Source organism: Ahaetulla prasina, chromosome 5, assembly GCF_028640845.1.
Source record: "Ahaetulla prasina isolate Xishuangbanna chromosome 5, ASM2864084v1, whole genome shotgun sequence".
NCBI lineage: Eukaryota > Metazoa > Chordata > Lepidosauria > Squamata > Colubridae > Ahaetulla > Ahaetulla prasina.
Window position 1 is genome coordinate 93,003,189 of NC_080543.1, and position 24,435 is coordinate 93,027,623.

The following is a 24,435-nucleotide window of genomic DNA, read 5'->3' on the forward strand; positions in this document are numbered from 1 at the left end:
GCGCGGCGGCTCCACCCCTTCCCCGCTCACCTCATGGAGGCTCGGCCCCTTCCCGCCCCGCCAGCGTGACTCCAGCGGCCAGGCCTTGGCGCCAAGCGCCGCCCGTGCGTGGGTGGGGGCGCGAGCCGCGACTCGGTGCAGCGGCGGGACCGACAAATGTGGGTAAAGCGCCACCCCGAGCTCGACCTGGAGCCGACTCGGCCCTTCCATCGCGGCGGCTGAGCCGGCCAGGGCCGGGAGCTGCCCTTCGTTCCGTCTCTCCGGGCGCCTGGAGGCGTTTCCGGCGCACTCGCGGCAGCCCCGGCCCTGCCCGCGACCTCGCCGCCGCCGTGGACCCTCCCGTCTCCAGAAGCTCACCTTGTGGCTCTGGGGCAGGCGGCGACCACGGGTTTTCGCTCCGCCGGGCCTGGAGTCGTGCTCGGGCTGCTGCTATCTGGAGTCGCTCATCGGAGTCCTCCTTCAATCGCCGCGGCTCTGCCCCGGGGCCTGCCTGTCCTGCCCGCGGCCCGGCAACATGCCGCCTGCTTCCCCCGTCTTTCCTCTCGCGCTCTGGGGGAAGCGGGCCCTTGTCCTTGTAGTCTCCCTCTTGGCAGGCCAGGCGGCGGTACAAGAGCCCTATTGTATTATTGACACTACTGCTGCCGCCACCACCGCCGCCTCTCAGGCTCCGCCTCTTCCCCTTCCCTTCTCTCCCACCCTGCCGGCAGTGGCGGCGGATCGGCTCTTCTCTCGCGGTCGAGTCCGGTCGGGCTGCCTGGCACCTGCATAGCAAAACGTTCCGCCGCCCCCGGGTTTCTTAGCCTGCTCAGCAGAGCAAACAAAACTTTCAAGAGGCCCATTATCTGCTGTTCCCTCCCAAAGCTTGGATAGTCTTAAATTCCACTTTTTTTTTTCAACCTCAAATTGTTGGAAAAATCGGTATATGCCCACTGTCTTCAGTACACTCGTTTCGGTAGCGGGTTTTTTTATCACGTTCTTTCACGTGTTTTTTTTTAATCGCGTTCTACCCACCGCGTAGGTTGAAAATAAAATGCTTTCTTCCACCAGAGAAATTTTATCGTACCTATGTACATGTTACAATTAATATAATGCAAAACAAACGACTTAATGTATACATGGAAGCGGCTAACCTGAATAATTGCATTTGTTTTGCTGATAAATAGCAGTGGAATTCACCCAAAAATATTCAGGCAATTCTGGAAAGAAAATATGCACCATATGCCCAGCCAATCTTAGCTAGTATTTGAAGGTAAGCATAGTTTGTCCTACAGTAGTTAATGGTATTATTTGAATGGCTGGGTGGCATGACAATTTTAATGTTGCCTAGCCTGAGAAATTGAAAAAAATCCCCAAAAAGACATAGTGAACCACCTGTGTAACATTGCTAAGAAAACTGGATGCAGTCATCAAGAGTTGATCTTTGCTTGAGGGTATATTTATGTAATTGACAAGTAGAAAAAAATCATTAGAAAATCAATAAATCTTCCTTTGATCTCTGAAGACAAGACATGAGGAATTTTAGGAAGAATCAGGATGAGTTGGGATACAGCAAAAATTTACATGTGTCAACTAGCTAGGTCATCTGCAATGAGAATAAGGGGAGGAAATGTTATTTCAACACAAATAATACAATTGTCACTGTGACAATCATATCATTTCTACAATTACATGGTGGGCAAGCCATCATTCTTATATAAAAATGTTTCAGATGCTTTCAATTATAAGCCCATATAACCTTAACTCCATTACCAATTCAGATCTAGCATAGGTTTTAATGAAGTTTGTATGAAAATAAGTAATAACAACAAATCCAGAAATAGTCTGAATAAACAAACCATTTAATACTGTAGCTGGTATGCATTATTCTAATACTGATGAAAATATATTAAACAGCCTGATAGTCAATACTTGCACTTTTCTGTTAAACTTAGCACATTTAGGGAAGCGCTATTATATCCCAATACAATGCAATTTTGTCACTTAATCTGTGTGAGATGCTAGAACAGCTTGCAGCATGATGCCAATTTCATAATCCCCGTTTTGAACAAAAGTTGTGACATGGAAAAGCTGCTGATTCACGTTCCATTATTTGTAGAAAAGGAGACTTCTATGTATGAAGTCACTTTATGCATAAGGAAATCATACAGTAGCTGAATTATAAAAATGCAGCAAATTTATCAGTCTAATTTGGAAACTAGATAAAATGTTTGATGTATGGCCAATGTTTGATGTATGGCCAATTAAACTGGAATAACACTATAGAACTCTGAAAATGAAATGAAACTGGTAGTGATGGAAGACTAAGTGAGGCAGAAAAACTTTATCCAGTATGTGCTTCTTTGGCTAGATACAAGAAGACTGGCAAATCACGTCCAAAAACACCCAAGAATACCATACTTTACCAGGAGTAAAAACTGACTTGGACACATTCTCAAAGCCATGTGGATACTTACTGCAGTATTGCTTTTGTATTCAATATCCGAAATTGTTGAACTTAATTTAGAAGAACCACTTTCAACCTAGCAAACTTCTCATGATTCTCAGCCATTCTGAGTGATGATTGATAAAGAATAGCTGAAGCTGTTTTAACTACTTCCCCATAAGGTAATTTTTATACTTTCATAAAATTGTATTTGCAACTTGATAGCATACAACCAGTGTTCCTGATAAACACATAGCTCTATTCATCATACCATAGTGTTACTATTTGAGCAAATAAATATACCATGTTTGAGATTGCTCTTTTATAAAACATTTTACTAACCTAAATGTGAATGGAAGTTTAAATGCCAAAAGGAAACTGCCAGATCAAAGTTAGTCTACCTATTACAGCTTTAGCTACACTTCTTATCTAGGAAACAGTAATATATCCTCAAACAAGATATAAACATGGCACTCAATGCCCAATCATATTTGTTGGTAGTAAATTACTTGTAGGATGATATATCACCAGTGTCAATTTATCTTCTATAAATCTAACCAATTTATTAAAGAAATATAAGTTGGTCTCTAGGCACATTCAAAACATAACTAGCTCAGACTGCCTTGTTTGAAGTTTAAAATACTCAACACATCCAGATCTAAAATAAGCATGGTACAAAACTCATTGGTTTTGTACCATGCTGAGAAAAAACCATCACAGAATTATTCTGAGTTCTATGTTCACATTGTCATTTTATTAACTAATGCTAGGAAAACTAAGAGCTGTAGTACCATTCTGTTGCTTTTACCAGGTTGAGCAGAGAGATTTAAAATAAACAGTGATGTTCTGACGTAACCTTAATACCTACCTAGTAAATTCATTGCTTTTTCATTTTTAGCTTGGGAAAATTAAATGAGTAGACAAAGACTAGAATTTTTTGCTGGCTCCTATGGTCTAATGACTATGACAAGATTATTGAAGTACAGCTGGCCCTTGATTTACATCCATTCATTTAGTGACTTCAAAATTACAACAGCATTGAAAAAAGTGACTTATAACCATGTTTCATAGTTAGACCTTTGCAGCATCTCCATGGTCATGTGATCAAAACCTGGACACTTGCCAACTGGCATGTATTTATGATGGTCAGTGTCCCAGGTCATGTGATCACCCCTTTTTTAAAAAAAATCACATTTATATGTGAAGACTCCGAAGACTCAGGGCGGCTTACATTGTGTAAGGTAATAGTCTCATTCTATTTGTATATTTATATACAAAGTCAACTTATTGCCCCCCCAACAATCTGGGTCCTCATTTTACCTACCTTATAAAGGATGGAAGGCTGAGTCAACCTTGGGCCTGGTGGGACTAGAACCTGCAGTAATTGCAAGCAGCTGTGTTTAATAACAGGCTTCTTACAGCCTGAGCCACACGCGGCCCCCTTGTTTGTGACCTGACAAGCAAAATCAATAGGAAAGTCAGAACCACTTAACAACTGTGTTACTAATTTAACAACTGCAGTGATTCACTTACCAACTGAAAAGTTGTAAATTGGGGCAAAACTCACTTTACTACCTTGCTTAGCAATAGAAGTTTTGGGCTCAATTGTGGTTGTAAGTCAAGGATTACTTGTAGTCATCTTCCCAGTTTCTAAGGAGCTTTAACCCTCTGTCACCTACTCATCTTTTCATTAGACTTCTTGTACAGTGTGATTTTCAGCATCAGATCCAACAAAATCTATCTAAAATAAATAATAAGATTACAGGTAGTCCTTATTAAAAAATCGGTTAACACTTCAAAAAAACTACTCACGACTCATCTTTGAAGTTACGATTGCTGCAACAACTCCACCCGCTTGGTCATATGTTGCATTTTGGGCAGTTGGCAACCAACTCACATTTATGACCAGATGCATTATTCGTAGTAGGTCATGACTACAATTTGCTACCCTTTTTGCTATTTTCTAGCAGAAAAACAGCAAAAAAATGCCCCTTGGATATGCTGGATTCACTTAACGGCCCTTGTGGTGCACTTAACAGCCATGATGATTACTACCATTGTAAAAACAATCATAAAATTGAGCCCAGTCACATGGTTCTTTGATTTATAACAGCAACCACTTACAACTAAAATTCTGGAGTTTGTTGTGATCATAAATTGAGCCTGTATAAGCTTAAAGATTTAGGAATTAAACTATGTGCAATACTGACCATGGTATTTTTTTAAATGCAATATGCCATAAAGGAAAGCTTTCATTTAAGTATTTATTATAAAACACATTTCACAAATGCTAGACAAGTTGTATATAAAAGATATAACATACCGTATAAATTTTTCTTAAATTCTACAATATGGTACCAATAAATTCAATTAATAAACAATATCAAATACATAACAATTCAGAAATTAATTCATGAGTCCTTCCGTTTTGATAATATAAAAACAAGTAAATGTCTGTGATGCTTCCATTGATTAAACTGAGTGCCAATGCACAATGCAGAAATTTTCTCTCTTGTTTCCTCTTACAGTTGTTTTCTGTTAAAATGTACAGGTAAAATTCTATACACAATCTTTATCCAACATAAAGTGCTAATATAAGAAAGAAACCAGTATTTACATATAAAACATTAACCATACCAAAAATAATAATTTTACAGTTGTGTAAAATATCAAACTTTCATATATCAGTAAATTTGCAATATAATCCTTAAACAGCAACATTTACTCTTATTTAAAGGAAGCTCCTAGGCAGCTACAGCATGGCTAAAAGCCATTTTACTACACTTTGAACAAGTGATAAACTGATTGCATTATTATTTTTTAATTCTCATAATCTATATTTTACCATTCTAAACCACTTCAATGGTATAGATAATATATCTGAAGTACTGAGAAAGGATTTGTGTAGACGCTTCATTTTAACCATTATTAAACAGTGAATTTGTGAGGAAATTTTGAAGTGGCCTATATTTGAGTTGAAAGGATCATGTTATTAAATTATGTGTATGGGTTTTGGGTGGAACAGGCTGTGTGATACGCCTACATTTCGATTTCTGATTTGTTAATGAATGGATGTTGATATTAGAGTTCCTCTGTGACCTGTGTCCTGCCTTCCATCTTCTAAGAATCGCCATTTGCTTAATGTTATTCTCTTAATGTTTTTTGCAGTCATAAGCAGTTTAAGAGCTCCACCACTTTCCTGTATTTGGAGAGGAACTCAGCATGTAAAAAAAAATTATTTGAGAAAATAAGATAAAGTTCAGCCTGGGGATAAATGCTGTTCTAGCTATTAACGCCTTGCATCTCTGGATCAGAAAAAGACTTGTAAATGGAGATCAGACCTACAGGTCACATTCATTTCTGTAAGATCTGCATTTGTGAATTGAATATATTTGGAAAAAATATATACAATAATCTGAAGGAGGACTCCCACAGAAATACAGCAACAAGAACAATAAAATCCCCTATGTTGGAGACACTCATCAGAAGCCATTGCCTGTTTCCGCAAGTGCCTTTTCTTGAACTGTTAGGTCATTCAAGTATAATCGAACAGTTGAAAGTCACTGTTGGATTGAGAGCAAAAGTTAAAATAACTATTTTTCTCACTGTTGCTAATTTTATAGTAATGAGACAAACCAGCCAGACTTAAAATCTTTTGAATGATACTGATTTCATGTGAAGTGTCTGAAAATTTCAGGACATACTAATTGTTAGTAATACTTGTTCAATGTTATAAAACTTGTTGTTGTCAAAATTGAGTTTATGCTCGAAGATACAAACACACATAAAAAATCTTCAATATGCACCAGCTTTCTAACATCTATACTTCCATCTAGTGTACCATTATAACTGAAAATGTTATAGTATTAAAATATAATATGCATGAAAGAATCACATTACAGTTAAGAGGGATTAAGAGTTACTTCAATTTTATAGTATTACTGAAAAATCAGTATCATAAGGAAAAAGGCAAAAAAGGTAAAAATTTCACTTAATCCAGACTGTTGAACAAACCTAATGCTTGACTCAACTATCAAGGTAGATATTTTTCAGTAAGGTGCTTTTGTTTCTTTCACATTCCCATCTGCATATCAGCAAAATTAAAGAAATTGTCTATTTCTCTTGAAGCAGACAACTTGTCCTCAGATACAAAAACCTGTATTTTAGGATAAAAAAGAAAGCACAATTAAGATTTAGAACTCAAGTGTTTTATTCCAGAATTTTAATTTGTTTTTTTTAAATAAGCCAGTCAACTGGTTCAGATTAGAATGCTAATCTAAAACTGCAAATTGAATGACACAAGCATAATAGAAATATACTCTCATTTTCAAAAGACTATTGAAATTATGGTATCTGACTCTTTAAATGATATAGACTTGGTATCTTCTAGCTAATACATAAAATAATTCACCTCAAGAATTAATTTAACATAATTATTCAATTAATTTTGGGCCCAGAAATTATGGGCCCACAGTTAATTGAATACTAAGAGACTCACCATGTATTTTTTAAAAGTATTTACATCTGGATTCCAAATTCATAAAATATATAATAAAAATGCAAAACATATTAATACTGTAAAAATGTAAAACATTTTTCATTGCCCCAGTCACTAGGGCATATTGACAATATAGATCAGGGATGTCAAACTCACAGCATCATGTCGTCACATGACATATCAAGACTTTTTTCCCCTTCACTAAACCAGGGGTGGGTGTGGGCGTGGCCAGCGCGTAATGCATCTGGCCGTGAATTTGACATCCCTGATATAATTAGGAAAACGTGACTTTTTAGAAGCAGAATGGATGTACCTTTATTTATTACTATCACCAAATAGAATCATACATGTGCCCTATCTTTTTCAAGTTTCTAGAGAAAGGACAGAATTAATTTTATTTTTAAAAAGTAAAATTCTATGGAGAAAGTAGTACACTGGAAAAATATGCTATAATCTCCAGAAAATCTGCACCACTACTCACCTGAGCTCCACTGAAGACATTAACAACATTGTCCTGACAGGCTGCTATAGAACCATCTCCATTAAACTCTAAAGCAACAACAGGACCTAGAAAAGGAATAATTAACAATTTGTATTTTGATATTAAGTTGTCTTCAATTCTGTATGCCTGGGAGTACAAGAAACTGAACAAAATAATTCTTTCTGCATTGCAGACTTCTCCCAAATCTGCTCTGGAATATTGGGAAAATATACCAGGTACAATCCTATATTTTTCTGATTGATCTCCTATTAACTTTTCATATTTGTCAACAATGGTCCCTTTCTGAATTGCATAAATTGAGGATATTGTGTTAACTGTATCTGACTCCTTCTTCCATAAACAATACTAAATGGCTGTATTTCTGACTGGTAGATCTGTTGTGGAATGTTATAAAGCACTAACTTAATACTATTTAACATTTATATGAAGCCACTGAGAATAATCTTCAGGAGCTTTGGAACCATACCTCATTACTGTTACTTTATTTTAAATTATTATACTGTATGACTACCAGACTTGCAAGTTATTACTTGGGGACAACTTACATATGCAAATTTATGCTTACATCACTACAATGTAATTTATGCTTACATCACTACAATGTAGGTGAGGTTTTCCTTCCATTTGACCTAGAAGTGGCAGTGATGTAGATTGCAGTAATCATATTGCTGAGTAAGGTGTATCATCTCATAATTTCTGCTGAAGCAACTGAATCGCTTTAGGTTAGAATCTGCAGGGTTTTGCTTAAAATGTATAAGTTTGGACCAGAATCCTGACACCATTAGTGTTACAGATCTGATCAAATGCTGAGATTGTGGGGGAGGTTCTGCTATGTCTGCCAAATGCACAGTGTTATTTTGCATTCTCTCAGATGAGCTTTGGATGTGGTTGCACATATACTATAGAACAGTGATGGCTAACCTTTCCTGGGCCGAGTGCCCAAAGCGTGCATGGTTCCAAAATGCAACGTACACATGGGCCTCGCGCATGTGCCCGGCTGCCCGTGGGTGCATGTGCGCCCCCTGCATGCCTCTGGCCCCCGCATATGTGTGCACTCCCCCCCATGCGGCCCACCCCCCACACATGCACAGCACAGACCTGACGACCAGCTGGCTGGCAGGAGGTGGACGTGGACGTGCATGCGCGGCAAGCTGAACTGGGGTGATGACTCACATGCCCATAGAGAGGGCGCTGTGTGCCACCTGCGGCACACATGCCATAGGTTCGCCATCACGGCTATAGAATGATCACCCCTGGAAGTTTCTGAGGCACTCATTTTACAGTACCAAAACATTTGTTGAAGAAGCTCTTTTTTTTTTTTTAATTTGAATTTATATCCCGCCCTTCTCCGAAGACTCAGGGCGGCTTACAATGTGTTCAGCAATAGTCTTCATCCATCTGTATATTATATACAAAGTCAACTTAATTGCCCCCAACAATCTGGGTCCTCATTTTACCTACCTTATAAAGGATGAAGGCTGAGTCAACCTTGGGCCTGGTGGGACTTGAACTTGCAGTAATTGCAAGCAGCTGTGTTAATAACAGACAGACTTAGTCCGTTGAGCCACCAGAGGCTCTTCAGAAAGACCTTTTCTAGTTAACTGTTGGAAAAGTGTGAGGGTTTTTTTTGTTTCCACTTCTGTTTTCAATTCCCTTGTCACTTTTACATATATAATTTTATATGTTTTATTGTATAGTTGTTATTGAATATTTTATATTCTGTAAATTTCTCAAAGATCCTGCATATAGCACAGGGTGGGAATAAATTAAAACACAGTAAATCCCTCATGTCTGTGAAAGAAAAAAGGGACTAATTATAAAAGGTATATTTACTAGTAGGAACTATGTCTTCTCCCCCCAAATATTACCTATAAGCTGATTCTACAGTCACTGAGAATAAACTATAGCCGAAATTGAGCAATTTAGCATTGCTCATTGCGAGCATAGGTAGAGGGTCAAGGGGCTGAAGACATCAAGATCAGTCTTTTAAGATAAGCCACCACTTAGAAGGGGCTGCTTGCCTAGTCGATTTAAATTTTGCTATAATGCTGAAACATGGCATCCTTTTTTCCCTTCCCTATCCTTTTCTATATCATCACTATCCAGTTTTGTTTCCATCGAGTCTCTCCTATCTCCATGTAGCTTTCTCCCCATTTTATGATGGAAAGAGAATGTGAGTGCATATGAGAATATTCCATTTGACAATATGATTGTATAATTGGAGGAATCTATTCCATAAATAATGAATCTTATTCTATATACATACTGTATTTTTTGGAGTATAAGACACACTTTTTTCCCTCCTAAAAGAGGCTGAAAATTTGGGTGCGTCTTATACTCCGGATATAGCTTTTTCAAAGCTTTTTTCCAGCCCTAATGAGGCATTAGCGAGTGAAGCGATCTCCGTGCTTTGCCTGCTCCCTCTGACTCTTAGCTGTGCTTTAGAAGCTTTTTTTCAGTGATGCGATCTTCCGTGCTTTGCCTGCTCAGTCAGCTGTGAAGTATTTTTCAGCCCTAACGAGGCGCTAGCAAATGAAACAATCTCCATGGTTTGCCTGCTTTTCTCATTGCTTCTCTCTCCAAAGATCAGTTGTGCTTTAGAAGCTGTTTTTTATCCCCAAGCAGGAGATAAAAACAAACTAATGTGCTGAAGCTGACCAGACTGAGGACACTAGCCAGATGAATACCTGGTAGGCAGAATTTCCCCCCCTCTATTTTCCTCCCCAAAAACTAAGCTGCGTCTTATACTCTGGTGTGTCTTATACTCTGAAAAATACAGTATAAAAGTAGCTATTTATACATTATTTTCTTGACTTGGATTTTCTTGGAATGAAACTTCTAGCAAGTATATAAATGGAAATACATGTGTACATATGCCTGTGTACACATTTGTTGGGAGTTGTTCTCCAGAAATGATTTCAGCTAGAGTTGACTAGCCTAGCTTGACAAAGTACAGAAAGTGGACATTATACTGGATATTGTCTGTTTATACTTATTCCCTGCTTACTTTTTGATTTGGGAGCAAGTGAAATGTGCCACTTGACAAAGCGTTTTTAAAAAGATTTATGTACAGTATAATTTTCATTGGCCTCTGCCTTAGGAATTACATTCAGATTTAAGAAAATTTTTAATTTTTCAAGGTTTTAGTTTTTCAAATAATTATACCTTTGTCAAGTAACGGGATGAATTCAGATGCTCTTTGCTGGAACACTCGTTGAGCATCATCAGCTTTCATTGAAACTTCTTTTGTCTGTATCAGCCAAAAGCCTTTGCCAGTCATCTATTGAATTTCAGTAAGAATTGGAATACATATGAAGCATGTAAAATTTTAATAAACAACATACGGAAGTAGTCCTTAGAAAAACTAAAATATTTATTTTTATGCAAATGTTTCTTCACAGCAATTTCCCCATTATAAAAAGCCATATATATCCTCTAAATCGTAATAAATTGGGGGGATACATAACATTGAGCCATATAAAGAACTCCACAAGGGGAGATTTCCGGTTGAACTTCCGGCGCCTTTGGTGCGAGATCCACGATCTCCATAGGTCCGTTCCGAACTCTCCCTTTCGGGGGCTTCACTAGAAGCCATAGTGGAGGGGTGGTTAAACAAAGGGGGACCACCTTTCTGTATATTCATAAAATATACAGAAAGGAAGAGTTAGAGAATGGGAATATGAATGACAAAACAGAGTACCATGTCCTTGAATATAATAATATGGACGGGGGAGGGGAGAAAAATATTAGTGGAAGTTTAGAATGGAGGGTGTAAAGCAATGTATCACAAAGCCAAATAAGTTAGGAAAAGAAATATGAAAAATAGACATAAAGAATGAAAATAGTGGTAAAATTGAAATGTGAGGATATAAGAAACTGATATTTAGACGGTATGCTGTTTGATTAATGAAGTAATGTTAGTATTAAAAGAATATTGCAGTTGCATATATATGTCTAGAATGATGTGTATAAAATTATTAACGTGATTAATCAATGATAGTATAACTATGATTATTAACAATATATGTTTAAGTGATTAAATCTGTTTCTTTGATTTTTGAATGCAATTTAAAGAAGCTGTATGGTTATAGTTGAAAGAGATATTAATTGGAAAACACACCATATTCTATAGGTATTGGGAATATTATATGCAACAACGAAAAGAAAAAGAAATGGAGTGGAATGGAAGGGACTAGGAGAGAAGGGGAGAAAGAATAAGGGTAGAGAGGGGAAAGCAGAGGGGAGGGGAGGAGAAGAGTAGAAAGGGAAGGAGATAGAAGTGGAGAAGAAGAGAGAGATGAAATAGAGAGGGGACAGGAGAAGGAGAAAGGGAAGGAGAGGAGAAGGAGGGAAGTAGGAGAGGGGAGGAGAGGAGAGGAAAGAGAAAGAAGCGGAAAGGAGAGGGATTGTTGTACAAATGGGTGAAATATGGTGTACAGAAAAAAAAAACAGACGGGCAATTTCATATTTTTTTTTCCTTGAGGGTTATACTATTGAAATTATAATGGAAGATAATATGGATGCTGACTCAACTCTGTTTAGATGTTATTGCATACTAGTTAATATTTATATGAAAATTAAAATTTTGTGTAAAAGGTAGGAGTAAATAATATGGAATAAGGAAAATGGAATGTAATAATTAGGAATATGTTTATATGTATGGAAATGCATGATACTCACACCATTCACACATATATAAATTTTAAAAAAAATAAAAACTTGATTTTAAAAAAAGAACTCCACATCATTATGTGATTCAGAAATAGCTTGAATGAGACCTAAGTCAAGAAAATGAACCATCAATCAGTGAGAAAGATTAAGTCCGATGAATAATTTATGACAATGTATAACAATTCAAATTTAAATGCCCAGATGATTTAATTTGGATTTTGTCATAAGCAGGAGGATAAACTCAATGATCTATATGATTCCTAACTCTGATTCTAAAGAACTGTTAGTCAGACATTGATTGACTGGAAATTTCCAATTCCTTCTAGACCTTGAAACAAGGATGCACAAGTTCGGCTGGTCTAAGGTCCATTCCGGCTAGTGTAAAATATAATGTAATCTAACAAGCAGCATCAAAGCTCTTTCGGGAAAGAGATTAAAGCATTTGCAAAGGCTTAAGTATCTATTTTGTGCCTTAAGACTCTTTAATAGGCTGTGAAAATCCAATGTATAGCTCCTCCCACTCTGCATGCTAAAGAAATTTGCATATGGCTCCTGGACCCTTTTCTTCTTTTTTGTACTTCTGCCCTAGCAAAACACACTTGCAGTAAAACAAGATTCCTATCCTAACTGTAGATCAAAGAACTTGGTTGGACATTTTTTGCACAGCCACTGATCTTTTCTGAATTAAAAATTAGATACAGAAAAACATTTACCATGAGGATATTACAAACACCTTTTTACAAGATTCTCCTTAATGCTGTACCAGCAGACTCAATTTATGAAGTGGGATTCTTCTCCGTCTGCAACCCTTATGTGTATCCTCAAATTTTACTACAGGTTATATATTTTCAGGCTAAAAAGCATAAACAGTCATATAAAGGAACACATTTCAAAATTTCATTATGTCAGGATTTGATTATGCCTTCTAAAAGCCATTTAAAAGCTACAGATCTGTAGCTTACCTTTTCTAAAAAGGTAAAATAGTTTTAGTTTTAAACCCAAAATATAAAGTATAGTAAATTGCTTCTTACCTCATCAATTAACTTCCTTGCATTGGCAGTTGTATAATCTCCAGCAAAGAACACTACTAAGCAAGATTCCTCACTTTTTTTGGGTCGTCCTCCCAGGGTTATTGGAATTATGCTCTTGTTGACATCAGTTGAAATCCTCACAACTTTTAATTCTTCAGTAGTCGGCAATGGTACATAGTCTTGAACTAAAGCATCCTCAGCTAGAAGACCCCAGTTATTTTCCTCTGAAGCTGGTGTGAAGTCATGGATATTGCTCCATGTGTTGTTAAAGATGCTTAGCCCAGCATCTTTCAACTGCAAAGCCAGCTCTGGATAATAGTATTGGAAACAGCCAAATTTCATACCTGTAGAAGATTCAATAATGGGCTGGGTGGTACAGCACAGAAATACTTCTATCTTTCGGCAGTCTCGAGTACGAAATTGTTGGCATGCCACAACACACTTACAGTCTTTGCAGTCACGCAAAAACACACTGCCTTTTACAGGTCCTAGAAAAATTTGGCAGTTTATACAATCATCAACAGTGATTGTTGCAGAATGATCAAATATATAAATATTGCAATTCTCACAGTCCTGAATGACAAACTGTTGCCCTGCAACTTTCCCAGGTAAACGTCCAACTGTTTCATTCTTGAGTCCAGAAAACATGTAATCTTTCGGATCAATCTACAACAAAAGCAATATTTTATAATCAAGATATATTCTTAAAAGTCATGAAATATTCCCCATCATTTCAAGTCTGGGAAAAATTTAGATTCAATATTTAGTGTACTATATTAATTTCTAGTATCTAGTATCAATGTTATTTTATTTCTTCTCTTAAGATAGTCACCATTTCTATTCCACTGTTGAAGAGACTGAAGGAAAGGTTTTTTTTAGTCAGAGAACTTCTAGTAAGAGTTTACAAATTGTTAATCAATACAGAACAGTATTCTGTATGATAGTTCAAGTATGCTATTGATTGGTGAAATACTATTCATTTACAAAGTGACAACACAGCATAAAAAGAAAATCAAATATTTTGTAGGAGAAGGCATGGGAGAACCTGGAGGCACAGTGAAAAGGGGGAACTGCTAAGAACCCTATGTAACCACAAGCAAATTAAGTCCAATTAAGTCCAATCATGCTTGATTGCCACTGCTAATAGTCAGCACTAACCAGTGCTATTAGTTGAGAAGATTCCTCTGCGTAGGCTTTTAGCCATAAATCATTTTAACTGAACCTTCATGTGTGAATCTGATCTTTTGCACTTGTCATTTTTAGTGGTTTAAGTTTACTGATATCAAGGATTTCTTGCAAGATTGTAATAGAATTGTACTTCTGAATATAATATTGAAGTACTGTATTAAACATTTACATTTAAAAATATGGATTTTATCAGAAAAGCATAACCATTTATCTTAAAATGTGTTTGATTTAATTACGTAGTTACATAAATATATAGATTCTAGACCACGGGTGTCAAATTCGCAGCCCATGGGCTGGATGCATCACATGCTGGCCACGCCCACCCCGATTTTAGTGAAGGGGGAAAGTTGTGATATGTCATATAACATGATGATACGAGTTTGACACCCCTGCTCTAGACAATGCATATAAATCAAGTATCATATTTTGAGGAATCATACCACATATTCCATTCTAGAGAATACTGAAAAAATATTTAGCCAGATAAAAAATAAAATTTATAGTTTCATATACTTCATTGCACATCCAAGATATAAAATAGGAAAACAGCAGGTACTAATTAAAATTAAGCCAAATGGAATTGAGAAGCTGTGTCACAACTAATTAACCTAATCTAAAAAAAAGTTGTTCCACTAAACTTGGCAGGATTGTGCAAATAATGACATAACAATATAATTCCACATGCTATCATCTTTGAAAGCAGCATTTCAATTCAGCTTACTATAGCTTCCTCGAACGTCAAAATGTTCCCAATCATTTCAAGGGAAAAAAAGCTAAGCACACCTTTAAATGGATATCACAACCAAAGTTAAATTATCCATTGTATAATATTTGTAGTCCCCATTAAAATGATTTATTATAAAGCCTCATCTTTCAATTTCAATTCTTCCTAATATTAGGACAAGTTAAATTTATTACTTGGCATAACCCATTCTAAAGCACCAGCTGATACAAAATGGCATTTGAAATATAAAAATTGAAAGTTATAAAATAAGATTCAATTAATTTCTGCAATTTGCTTTTAATTTTAAATTCATTTATAAATCTAAATATTGATATTACGTCCATAATCAAGGCCAAGTGTTTACAATTACCGGTAACATGAATAGTATAGGGAAAATAGGTGGCAGCCAGTTTAAAAGGATGTTTGTTAGAAAATCAGGAAATACTGTATTTTTCGGGGGGGGGGGGGTCTCATATTTCACTTTTAAACATTCTGTGCACCCACAAATTTAAAGAATAGGTGAAAGAAGTCATTTAGCCTTGAAAATTATGCCATATGTGGCCTGATTGCCCCTGAAAAGGAAATCACCGGGAAATCCCAAGGTGATATGTTCAATTCAACTCAATGGAGCAATCAACTCATAAATACAACAAGTAATGCTATAACCCCACCCCAAAATGCATATGGAAGTCCCTAAAACTTCCAGCCTTTGGTCATTGCAAATTATAGAGAAGTTATTTTCATAACTCAAAGGAAATGAGTCAAAAAATATTTCAAAGCTTCCTTAGGCACCAAATGTAAAGGACAATTGAAGGTGGCCCTCTCTTAAAGGGGAAAAAACTCCTGGGTTGTGTTATGTATCTTCCATACAGCTTCATTTATGGGGAAAAAAAAGAGAACCCTCTGGGGATATAAAAGCTTGTGTCACTACCCGCAGTCTCATTCTTTATACACAAGAGATACCTAGATGGAAAACAATGAAAGATCATTATATCTTAGATTATGTACACAAGAATAGATTGATGTGCTCTGAACTATCACTATCAGGTTTCAATATTTACCAAGTCCAACACAGACTAAATTATAATTGATAAAACAGAAGTCAACAAGAAAGATTGTGGTAATGCTAAACTAATTGTGATAGTTTCACCAATTTGTCTACACTTCAAAAATATGGGCTGACACCCGTTTCCTCCAAAGGATCCCTGATATATTTTTTTTTTAAATTTCAACATCTTACAGTATCTCTAACTTTGCAGCAGTATTGATCTATGACATCCATGCACGAATACATTGTAATAATTTAATTTAAATATGATTTATCTGCCCAAGGAAACCGAAATCACTGCTTCCAAAGGCTGGAAAGCTCCATACCACACAGAAGAGAAAGCTCACCACAATTCTTCAAATTCACCAGGATGGTTAAAGGCTGGTAAAGAATATCTAACCACACATCTTTTGAGATGACTGGAATAACCGACCTTTCAAATCCTGAAGAAGCTGCAGATAATGCCTATTTGTCACACAAGCAACAAGTGCCCTTTACAGAAATAATCTGATAAGACCAAGCAGGCAAGCAAAAACATTGCAAAAGGTGATGGTGGGGCATCAGATGGGCCAAAAAAACAAACTTCCCCAAATCCAGCACAACACCCAGAATCCTCATTCAGCATAATCCACAGTGGATATTTTTTGAGAGTTCCACTCCCAAGAAAGCTAGAATCTGTTTGAGGAAAACCGAAGTTTAGGAAAATCTCCTTGGAACGAGAGAGAAAAGAGTTCCTGGAAGAACAGGAGAATAGGAAAAGACAATCCTGCTGGATGATGTTACCTAGTCTGGTAACGAAACGTTCAGAAAGTAAATTGAAACAAGCCTGGAAAGCAAACCAGTGCCAAAATCTTAAAACCCGAGCTACAAATATTTCTATTGTTTCAAAGGAACGGTTGGTGTTCTCCCAATATACCGTCTCGCAGGGAAGGGGATTAACTCAACTGATTGAGTTCACACGACACCCTGATCCGTGATCTAAGCCAAACTGGCGAGGGGTCGCGCGACACACCACCAGCCAAGCCCCACGTATCCCAATATGTTGTGCAAACACAGCCAGCAAAGAAGAGGAAGTAGCCCTGTGCGCTTAGCAGCGAACCCCTCCACCCCACCCCAAGGACAGCCGCTTTCAAAGGAGGAAATCGCGGTTACCTTGGCTCGCTGGTCCCAACTATACTGTGGCTGTTTGTCGGCCTCGGCGGACAGAGAGCCATTCCGGTCTCCGCTCTCCGCGCCAGCCTTCGCCTCTTTGGCCTCCTTCCGCCTCTTGGAGAAGAAGCAGCCCATAATCCGTCCCTTCACCTCAGAGCACGAACACCCACAGACACACAACGGGCACCGCAAAACAGCCCTCTCTTCGCTGCGCCTCCCTCCAGCCCGAACAGCCCCAGCGGCTCCCGCGGAGGAAATATAACTGAATACGCCCCACCCTCTCTTTAAAGCGCCTGCTTCCGGCTTCTCCCTCACCCGTCTCCCATGGCGACCGCGGCTCCTCCCTTCCCGGGATTTCTCCCAATCAGCATCGTAGAGCGAAAGATTCCCGTCAGTTCTGGTTCGCTGACAAATAACGAAGCGCGTCGTCGACCCCGCAGCTCTCCGTGAGTCCCGTGGGTGGAAAGCCGGGAAAAGAATTGCGTGTAAAAAGAACGATGCGTTGTCGCCATTCTGCGTCCCCCCCCCCCGCCATATGTTGCTTTTGCTGGGGGCACGTGAGGGCGCTCGGTGAATGAATGAGTTGAACCGTATGTCGCTGCTGAAGCCTCGAGTAGGGTGTGAACACAGGTTGCTCAGTGTGGAAAAAAGGCATTCTGCTGATGCACAAGGAGTACAGTGTTACCAGCCTTAAAGATCAAATGCACGTGAACCTACGATTTCCTTCTTTCCTGGGTGCAGTAAAATATTGTGGATTAGGCTACTAACTGGAATGGTCGGCTGTTTTATCATATATTTATAGCATGACCTGTGAAGATTTAACCTTTTTTTTCTAGAAAGTACAGCAAGTTTTTTGTTACCAAGGCAGATGTTCTGTTCTGGTTCTTAAGGTATAATATTTCACTCTTTAAGACGAATTTTTTTATAATTACACATTAAAAAGCGGAATACTGTCAGCAGAAAGCTTTTTTTATGCCACCTTATTTGGGAAGAGGTTTCTGCTGAATATGATGGGACTTCTAAGGAAATATAAAACGTTGCTCTATATAGATTATTAAGATAAACATTCCCCCCAGAGTTCTTACTTGAGGCACAAATGATCAGGATCAAATTATCCTACTTAGGACACATTATGTGAAGACCATCTCTGATCAAGGTTATGTGCTAGAAAAAGTGGAAGCAAGGAGAAGAGGATCACCAGCAGTAAGCTGGATGGATTCAGTTACAGTGGTAATGGATGGAAGATTGGAAAGATCAAGTTAGAGACAGATCATGGAGAAAAAGCTAATTAAGAGCTAACAATGTCTTCATGGCACATAATCACTCAATAGGAGCATAGGTTTTAATTTGCTTTGTACCTTCAAGTCAGTCTTGATTCTGGCTGGACAAGTCTCTCAAGTTTTCTTAGCAAGATTTTCAGACGATTTGCTCTTTCCTTCTTTCTATGTCCATGGTTCACAGGGTGACTGGTACAAAATTTCACTGCTGGCTTTGTGCTGGAGGCTGGACTGGAACTCACTGTTTCCTGCTACACTAGTAAATCTACAGGACTAAAATCCCTTGTGCACACTTTATTTAGTCAGTAACATCTGCCAACATTTTGCTAGGCAGCTGAGATGATTAGATAGTATTTTATTTATTAAATTTGTATGCTGGGTAGCTCTCAATGATTTTGAAATATGAAGTGCCTATTAAAAGTGTGTGAAGAGTTAAGAAAGCAGTCTTGTGTATACTTAACCAGAAGCAAACAAAGTAAAGGCTTTAAGCTAAATCTCAGCTGCTTATCACAATCTAAATATATCCACGCAGTCTTCTTGCTGTTTCCTTCTCCAGAGAAGATTTTGTTCCCTCTCTAACATATGTCTCTAGCATTTTTTGGTGGTCTATCATTTGAGTACCAAGCAAGTCTGATGGCTCACTTTCGGATCCAAACAAGTTACTAACCATGATAAGTACATCTGAATTCAAGATATGTGTGTGTATATATGTATTAAAAGAAATAATTGAAATATAATTAACATCTGTGGTAATTTGCTACCTATCTTTTTGCATGTTGAGAAGACAGTGTAACATGAAAAATATATTTGAATCATATTAATGCATTAACTTTTAAAAGGTGGTTTCTAATCCTTTTCTTGCTGCAGAATAAATTACAACATCCTATATAAATATTGTATGAATAGCATACAATTTATAATTTAGTCCTCTTAAAATCAAGGGGAAGAAAATTGTAACAGCTCTTAGTTGCAATATTAGAGAACTGGTTTGTGTCAATATACCCTTTCTCTATGATATAGATAGGTTTTCTTTTGTAAAGTAGCACCTTAAATAAATAAAAAAGGAGAGGTTTGACTTCCAAAGCCAAAGGGTGCCACTGGATAGACTAAAGAGGCTGGGTAATCCCAATCTCATGGTGTTGTCCCAGATCCCAGCCTCTTTAGTCTATCCAGTGGCACCCAACCTTTTGGATGTCGTGGACCAGTTCCATGGAGAACAGTTCTTCCACAGACAGGGTGGGGGAGTGGTTTCATCATGGTTCCGCATGGGATGGGGCTTCGCTTGCTTATGTGGACCGGTTCCTGACTGGCAGTGGACTAGTGGCAGTCCATGGACCAGGGGGTTGGGGACCACTAGTCTAATCAACATATTCGAAGGATGTACCGGTAACTAACTATGTTGATTATTCCCTTTTTCTGTGAATTAATTTCAAGATGATCCAAAAATGCCTTCTTGATTTTAATAGAAGGAAATTGTCTCTTGATCATTTGTGACCTTTCTGTTCTTGAAATTAGAATTCCACTGCAGCTGGTGAACTCGGAGTCAGATTGGATTGAAGATGTAGCTTTGGTAATAAATACTTTATGGTCTGCTTTTGTATTACATGTATTATCTCATGATGCCAAGCATGAGATCAAATATTTTAGTTTCTGAGAAAAAAAACCTGCTAACCTTCATGATACAGAATAGCATAAATCCTTGTGTAGTTAGGCAAATAAAAAACAATTATTCCAAAAGCCATGTAAATCTATTTTATGCATGTTTAATAAGTAAATGCTACTGTATTTAATTTAACATAAATAAATGTACATAGGACTTGTTGCGGTTTATATTGGATCATGGTACTAAGTCTTTATTTCTTAATTTTTCACTTGCTGGCATTTATAGAATTTAATCAATTTTAAATGAATGCATACCGTATTTATTCAAATTGTATGGCTACTATCTCACCTAAGTAACTCTGGGCAGTTAAAAACCACCAATTAAAAACAGGTTAAAACCTGTTTTATATAACCTGTTTTATATAAACATAACACATAAAACCAATAATCACTAAAAACAAAAATAAATATGATCAGCAGCAAAATCCATCTCAATACATGCATTGTAAAAGTTCCCAACCATTGCTGAACCTCCATTGCCAAAGCCATGTCTTAAAGGCTATCAGGGTTGCAGCCAATCTAAGATCTGTGGAAATGATGTTTCAAAGGGTGGACACCACAGCAGAAAAGGCTGTCCTCCTGGGTCCTGCTAGATGACACTTTCATAGATGGGGCCTATAATATGCTGCTTCTGCCGGATCTGATGGGACAGGTGGATGCAACTGGGAAGGGGCAGCCCCTCAACCCTGGCCCATGCCATATAGGGTTTTATAGATGATTACTAGCACCTTTAATTGAATCAATAAACATATTAGCAACCAAGATATCACGGGATACAAATGTACCATGCATTGATTAAGGAACATGTGTTACCAGCCTGCTATGTCATATTTTATATCAACTGTAACTCTCGATGCACTTCAAGGGTAACCCAAAGAAGAGCGAATTACAGTAATCCATTCAAGGAGTGACCAGGGCACAAGTGACTGCAAGCAGAACCTTCCAATGCAGGAACAGGCTCAATTGCACAGAGGCCCTCTGGCTAAGGTTGTTGCCTGATCTTTGAGTAGGAGTTATGAGTCCAAGAGAACCCCAGTTTCTGTACCAAGTCTGTTTAGGGCAGTGCAATCCCATCCAGAACTAAAGATGTACCTGCATATCCCCAAACCCACTCAACCTTGCTAGGACTTAGCTGAAGCCTGTTGAATACCTACAGCCTCTAGGGCAGAAGTTCAACAGCATCACTTAATTTACCAAGAGGTGAGTAACAAAGCTGGCTATTTCCAGCATACTGATAATACCTCACCAAATGAGTTCATATAGATAAGAGTGTCAAACTGGTGGCCTGCAGGCCGCATGTGTTGCCACAGCCACCCCAGCTCCATGAAGGGGGGAAATGTCACAAAACGTCATGTGATGGTAACGTGATATGGCGAGTTTGACACCTGTGATGTACCATATTTTTCGGACTATAAAATGCACCTGACGAAGAGAAAATCAACAAAAAAAGTTTTTGGCCTCTGTATGCCCAATTTTTGGGCCTTTTTCAGGCTTTTTTGGCCCATTTTCCAGTCTTTTTTCTGCCTGTTTTCTAGGCTTTTTTCAGCCAAATTTTCAGCCTTTTTTGGCTCATTTTTGTGGCTTTTTTCAGCCCCTTTTTGAGGCTTTTTCCAAAAAAAAATGGTCCAAAAAAGCCTAGAAAATGGGCTGAAAAAAAAGCCTCAAAAATGGGCTGAAAAAAGGCCTGAAAAGGCTGAAAAAAAGGCCTGAAAAGGGGCATGCGGAGGCAAAAAAACAGCCGGCGGGTGGGTAGGGGTTCAGCAATATTAGGACTATAAGGCGCACAGACATTTTCACCCCCTTTTGGGAGACAAAAAAGTGTGTCTTATACTCCGAAAAATACGGTAGATATTGAACAGAAGTGGAAAGAGTATAGAACCCTGAAAAATCCCCACCAGGCAGGGGATGAAGACAGGACCTCTCATTCCCAATCATTGATTGGGACCAACCCCAGGGAAAGGAGGAAAACCAACACAGTATACAGTATACCCAATACAGTGCTACTCATTCCCAATATCCAGAACTGGTTAAAAAGGATGCCATGGTTTGAAAAGGATGCCACGATATCAAAAGCCACTGAGAAGTCAAGGAGAACAAGGATGGAAGTGCTACTCCTGTAGGAATTTAGCACCCACCTCCCTCCTAGAAGAATGAAATATTTTAGAAAATACTTAAAAGGCAGAATATATTTCCCTGGATGAGAAATGGAGAAATATGTTTTAAAGACAAAGCAGCTCCCTGCAATTTCCTGACTCCCCCCCCCCACCTTTGTCAATGGGCCATTAAAGCCTCAACCAAGCTCACTCAATCCCCCCATTTGCAACACAATAGAACAGAAACTCACCACATGGCAAGGCTCAGGCAAGCTTGAGGGACAACCTACAATGCTAGCTAAGACCCCCACCCCCTGGGAGTCTGACAACCAATCAGGATACTCTTCCTGTGCCCCAGAAAGTTCAAAGCTCAGAAAAAGCATAAAGCCAGGGAGTCCACAGGATCTCAGCCCTTTTTCTGTTCAGGATCTCAAGCCATGTGATCCTGACCACCATTAAACCATCTTTCCAAGCAGCCTCCATGTTTCCAGTGTCTTTGTCCCCACTTGGAACTGAACCCAGATGGATATTTCTTCCAACACTCCTATCCCGCTCATGCCAGAGGTCATCCAAAAGTACAACCAATGCTATGTGAGTCCCATATCCAGGCCTGAAATTAACTGAAATGGGTCTAGATCAGGGGTAGTCAATCTTTTTATACCTATCGCCCACTTTTGTATTTCTGTTAGTAGTAAAATTTTCTAACCACCCACCGGTTCCACAATAATGCGCTGTGTATCGTCGTCTGCGCATGCCTCTCACGCATCATGGATTGGGGTTGGGGGGGGGGAGCGCCGGCTACCAGCTCTGCTTGTCTGTTACAGCCAGGTGGTGTGATGGGAGATGTGCGAGATATTCTGGGATGAGACTCTTTTGTTTGCGGTCAAACTATAGTGCCATTTAGTTTCACTTACGTAACGTGAATGAAACTTATGTGTGGGCAATACAAATATTATATTTTCAGAAATTTAAATTGTCATGGGAAATTTTATGAAAACCTAATGAAAATGTTTTTAAATAATGCTATGAACTTTTTTAAAAAAGTAAATTAAATTTTTTTAAAAAGGAAAGTGCTTCAGTATTGGACAAAACCCCTACCAGGAACTTCTAAAGCTATTGTGCAACCTCCTACCCAATAACTTTCCCTAAAAAGAGAAAAACAAATACTGGACAAAAGTTGTCCAGTATGATTACATCTAGCAATGGCTTCTTGTCAAGGAGGTGAATTGATATTTATTACTGATTACTATGACTGTTTTCAACAGACAGGGAAGTAAACTGTAATGTATTTTGAACTTCGAGAGGGAATTTTGGGCGGGAAAATTGCACGTTGCTGATTGGTTGAAGCCTCAGCCAAAAGAGTATTTAAAGAGGGGTTTTTGCCGGTTGTCTTTTGCTGGGTCACAATAAACTAAAGAGCTGTTGCCACTCGTTGGTCTCCTGCCTCTTCATTGCCCGAACCTAACATTGGCGACAAGGATGGGATGTTGAGGCAGTGAGATCAAAAGAAAGAGCTGAAGGAACCAGGAATTCCTTAACCCAGCCAGTTTGCGAAGGCGGAAAATAGCGATGTCCAGCTACACACCGCCAGCGCCATTCGACCCAGCCAAGGAAAAATGGGGGTCGTACATGGCTCGTTTCGTGTGTTTCCTCGAAGCGAACGAACTACAGGGAGTCTCGGACAATCGGAAGCGAGCATACTTCCTGAGCCACTGCGGTCCAGAGGTCTTCGATACGGCGGAGTCACTCTCAGAACCAACGCCGGTACAATCGGTACCGTGGCAGACACTACAAACAACACTTTGAGCGCACTACGCACCGGTACCCTCAAAGTTCGTCCAACGTTTCGAATTGAGGCAACGGGTACAGCGAGAAGACAAATCAATAAGTGTGTACATGGCCGCATTGAGGAAAGCCGCAAACCACTGCGAGTACAGAGATTTGGAGGACTCCTTACTCGAACAGCTCATTTGTGGGGTCAGAGACATCAGACTACAAAGGCGGCTGCTGTCTAAAAGCAACCTGACTCTAGCGATAGCCCTGGACGAAGCCAGAGCTCATGAAATGTCCACCAAGGCGGCGGAGACCTTGCAAAAGCCAAACGCGCAAGGTGCCGGGACAAAGACTACACCGGTCCACAGCGAGGAAGTCCAGGCCGAATCGGAAG

The 24,435-nt window shown here is 38.8% G+C and overlaps 2 protein-coding genes and 1 long non-coding RNA gene across 5 annotated transcripts in view; 1 reads left to right on the top strand and 2 right to left on the bottom strand.

Annotated features, from left to right (window-relative positions):
- Positions 1-766, bottom strand: part of JADE3 (jade family PHD finger 3) — a 56,178-nt gene extending 55,412 nt beyond the window's left edge. Inside the window, exon 1 of one of the 2 annotated variants that reach the window (XM_058185691.1) lies at positions 358-766. The gene's annotated coding sequence lies outside the window, so the exon portion shown is untranslated. The remainder of the gene's footprint in view (positions 1-357) is intronic. The other variant, XM_058185690.1, reaches the window with a different exon arrangement.
- LOC131199679 (uncharacterized) lies at positions 52-5,719 on the top strand. Of its 2 annotated transcripts, XR_009155384.1 has the most exons (4): positions 52-158; positions 1,164-1,249; positions 2,348-2,604; positions 5,591-5,719. It is a non-coding gene; the product is annotated as an uncharacterized LOC131199679 (long non-coding RNA). The 2 variants fall into 2 exon arrangements; XR_009155383.1 differs by lacking the exon at positions 52-158 and having other exon boundaries at positions 655-1,249.
- Positions 4,651-17,518, bottom strand: RP2 (RP2 activator of ARL3 GTPase). The gene is made up of 5 exons (XM_058185693.1): positions 17,237-17,518; positions 13,125-13,790; positions 10,588-10,702; positions 7,402-7,487; positions 4,651-6,578 (listed from the first exon to the last, which is right to left on the bottom strand). Exons 1-5 carry the CDS (start codon positions 17,369-17,371, stop codon positions 6,495-6,497), a joined length of 1,086 nt encoding a protein of 361 aa, XP_058041676.1. The 5' UTR covers positions 17,372-17,518; the 3' UTR covers positions 4,651-6,494.
- Positions 17,519-24,435: the final 6,917 nt, after the last annotated feature.

What these genes read in the sequence shown, in the direction of transcription:
- RP2 (XM_058185693.1), bottom strand. Translation starts at nt 17,371, where the DNA reads ATGGGCTGCTTCTTCTCCAAGAGGCGGAAGGAGGCCAAAGAGGCGAAG. An exon ending in CAAGGAAGTTAATTGATGAG is followed by an intron (nt 10,703 to 13,124) that starts GTAAGAAGCAAT and finishes GAAATTCAATAG; the next exon opens with ATGACTGGCAAAGGCTTTTG. An exon ending in CATCCCGTTACTTGACAAAG is followed by an intron (nt 7,488 to 10,587) that starts GTATAATTATTT and finishes TTCCTTTTCTAG; the next exon opens with GTCCTGTTGTTGCTTTAGAG.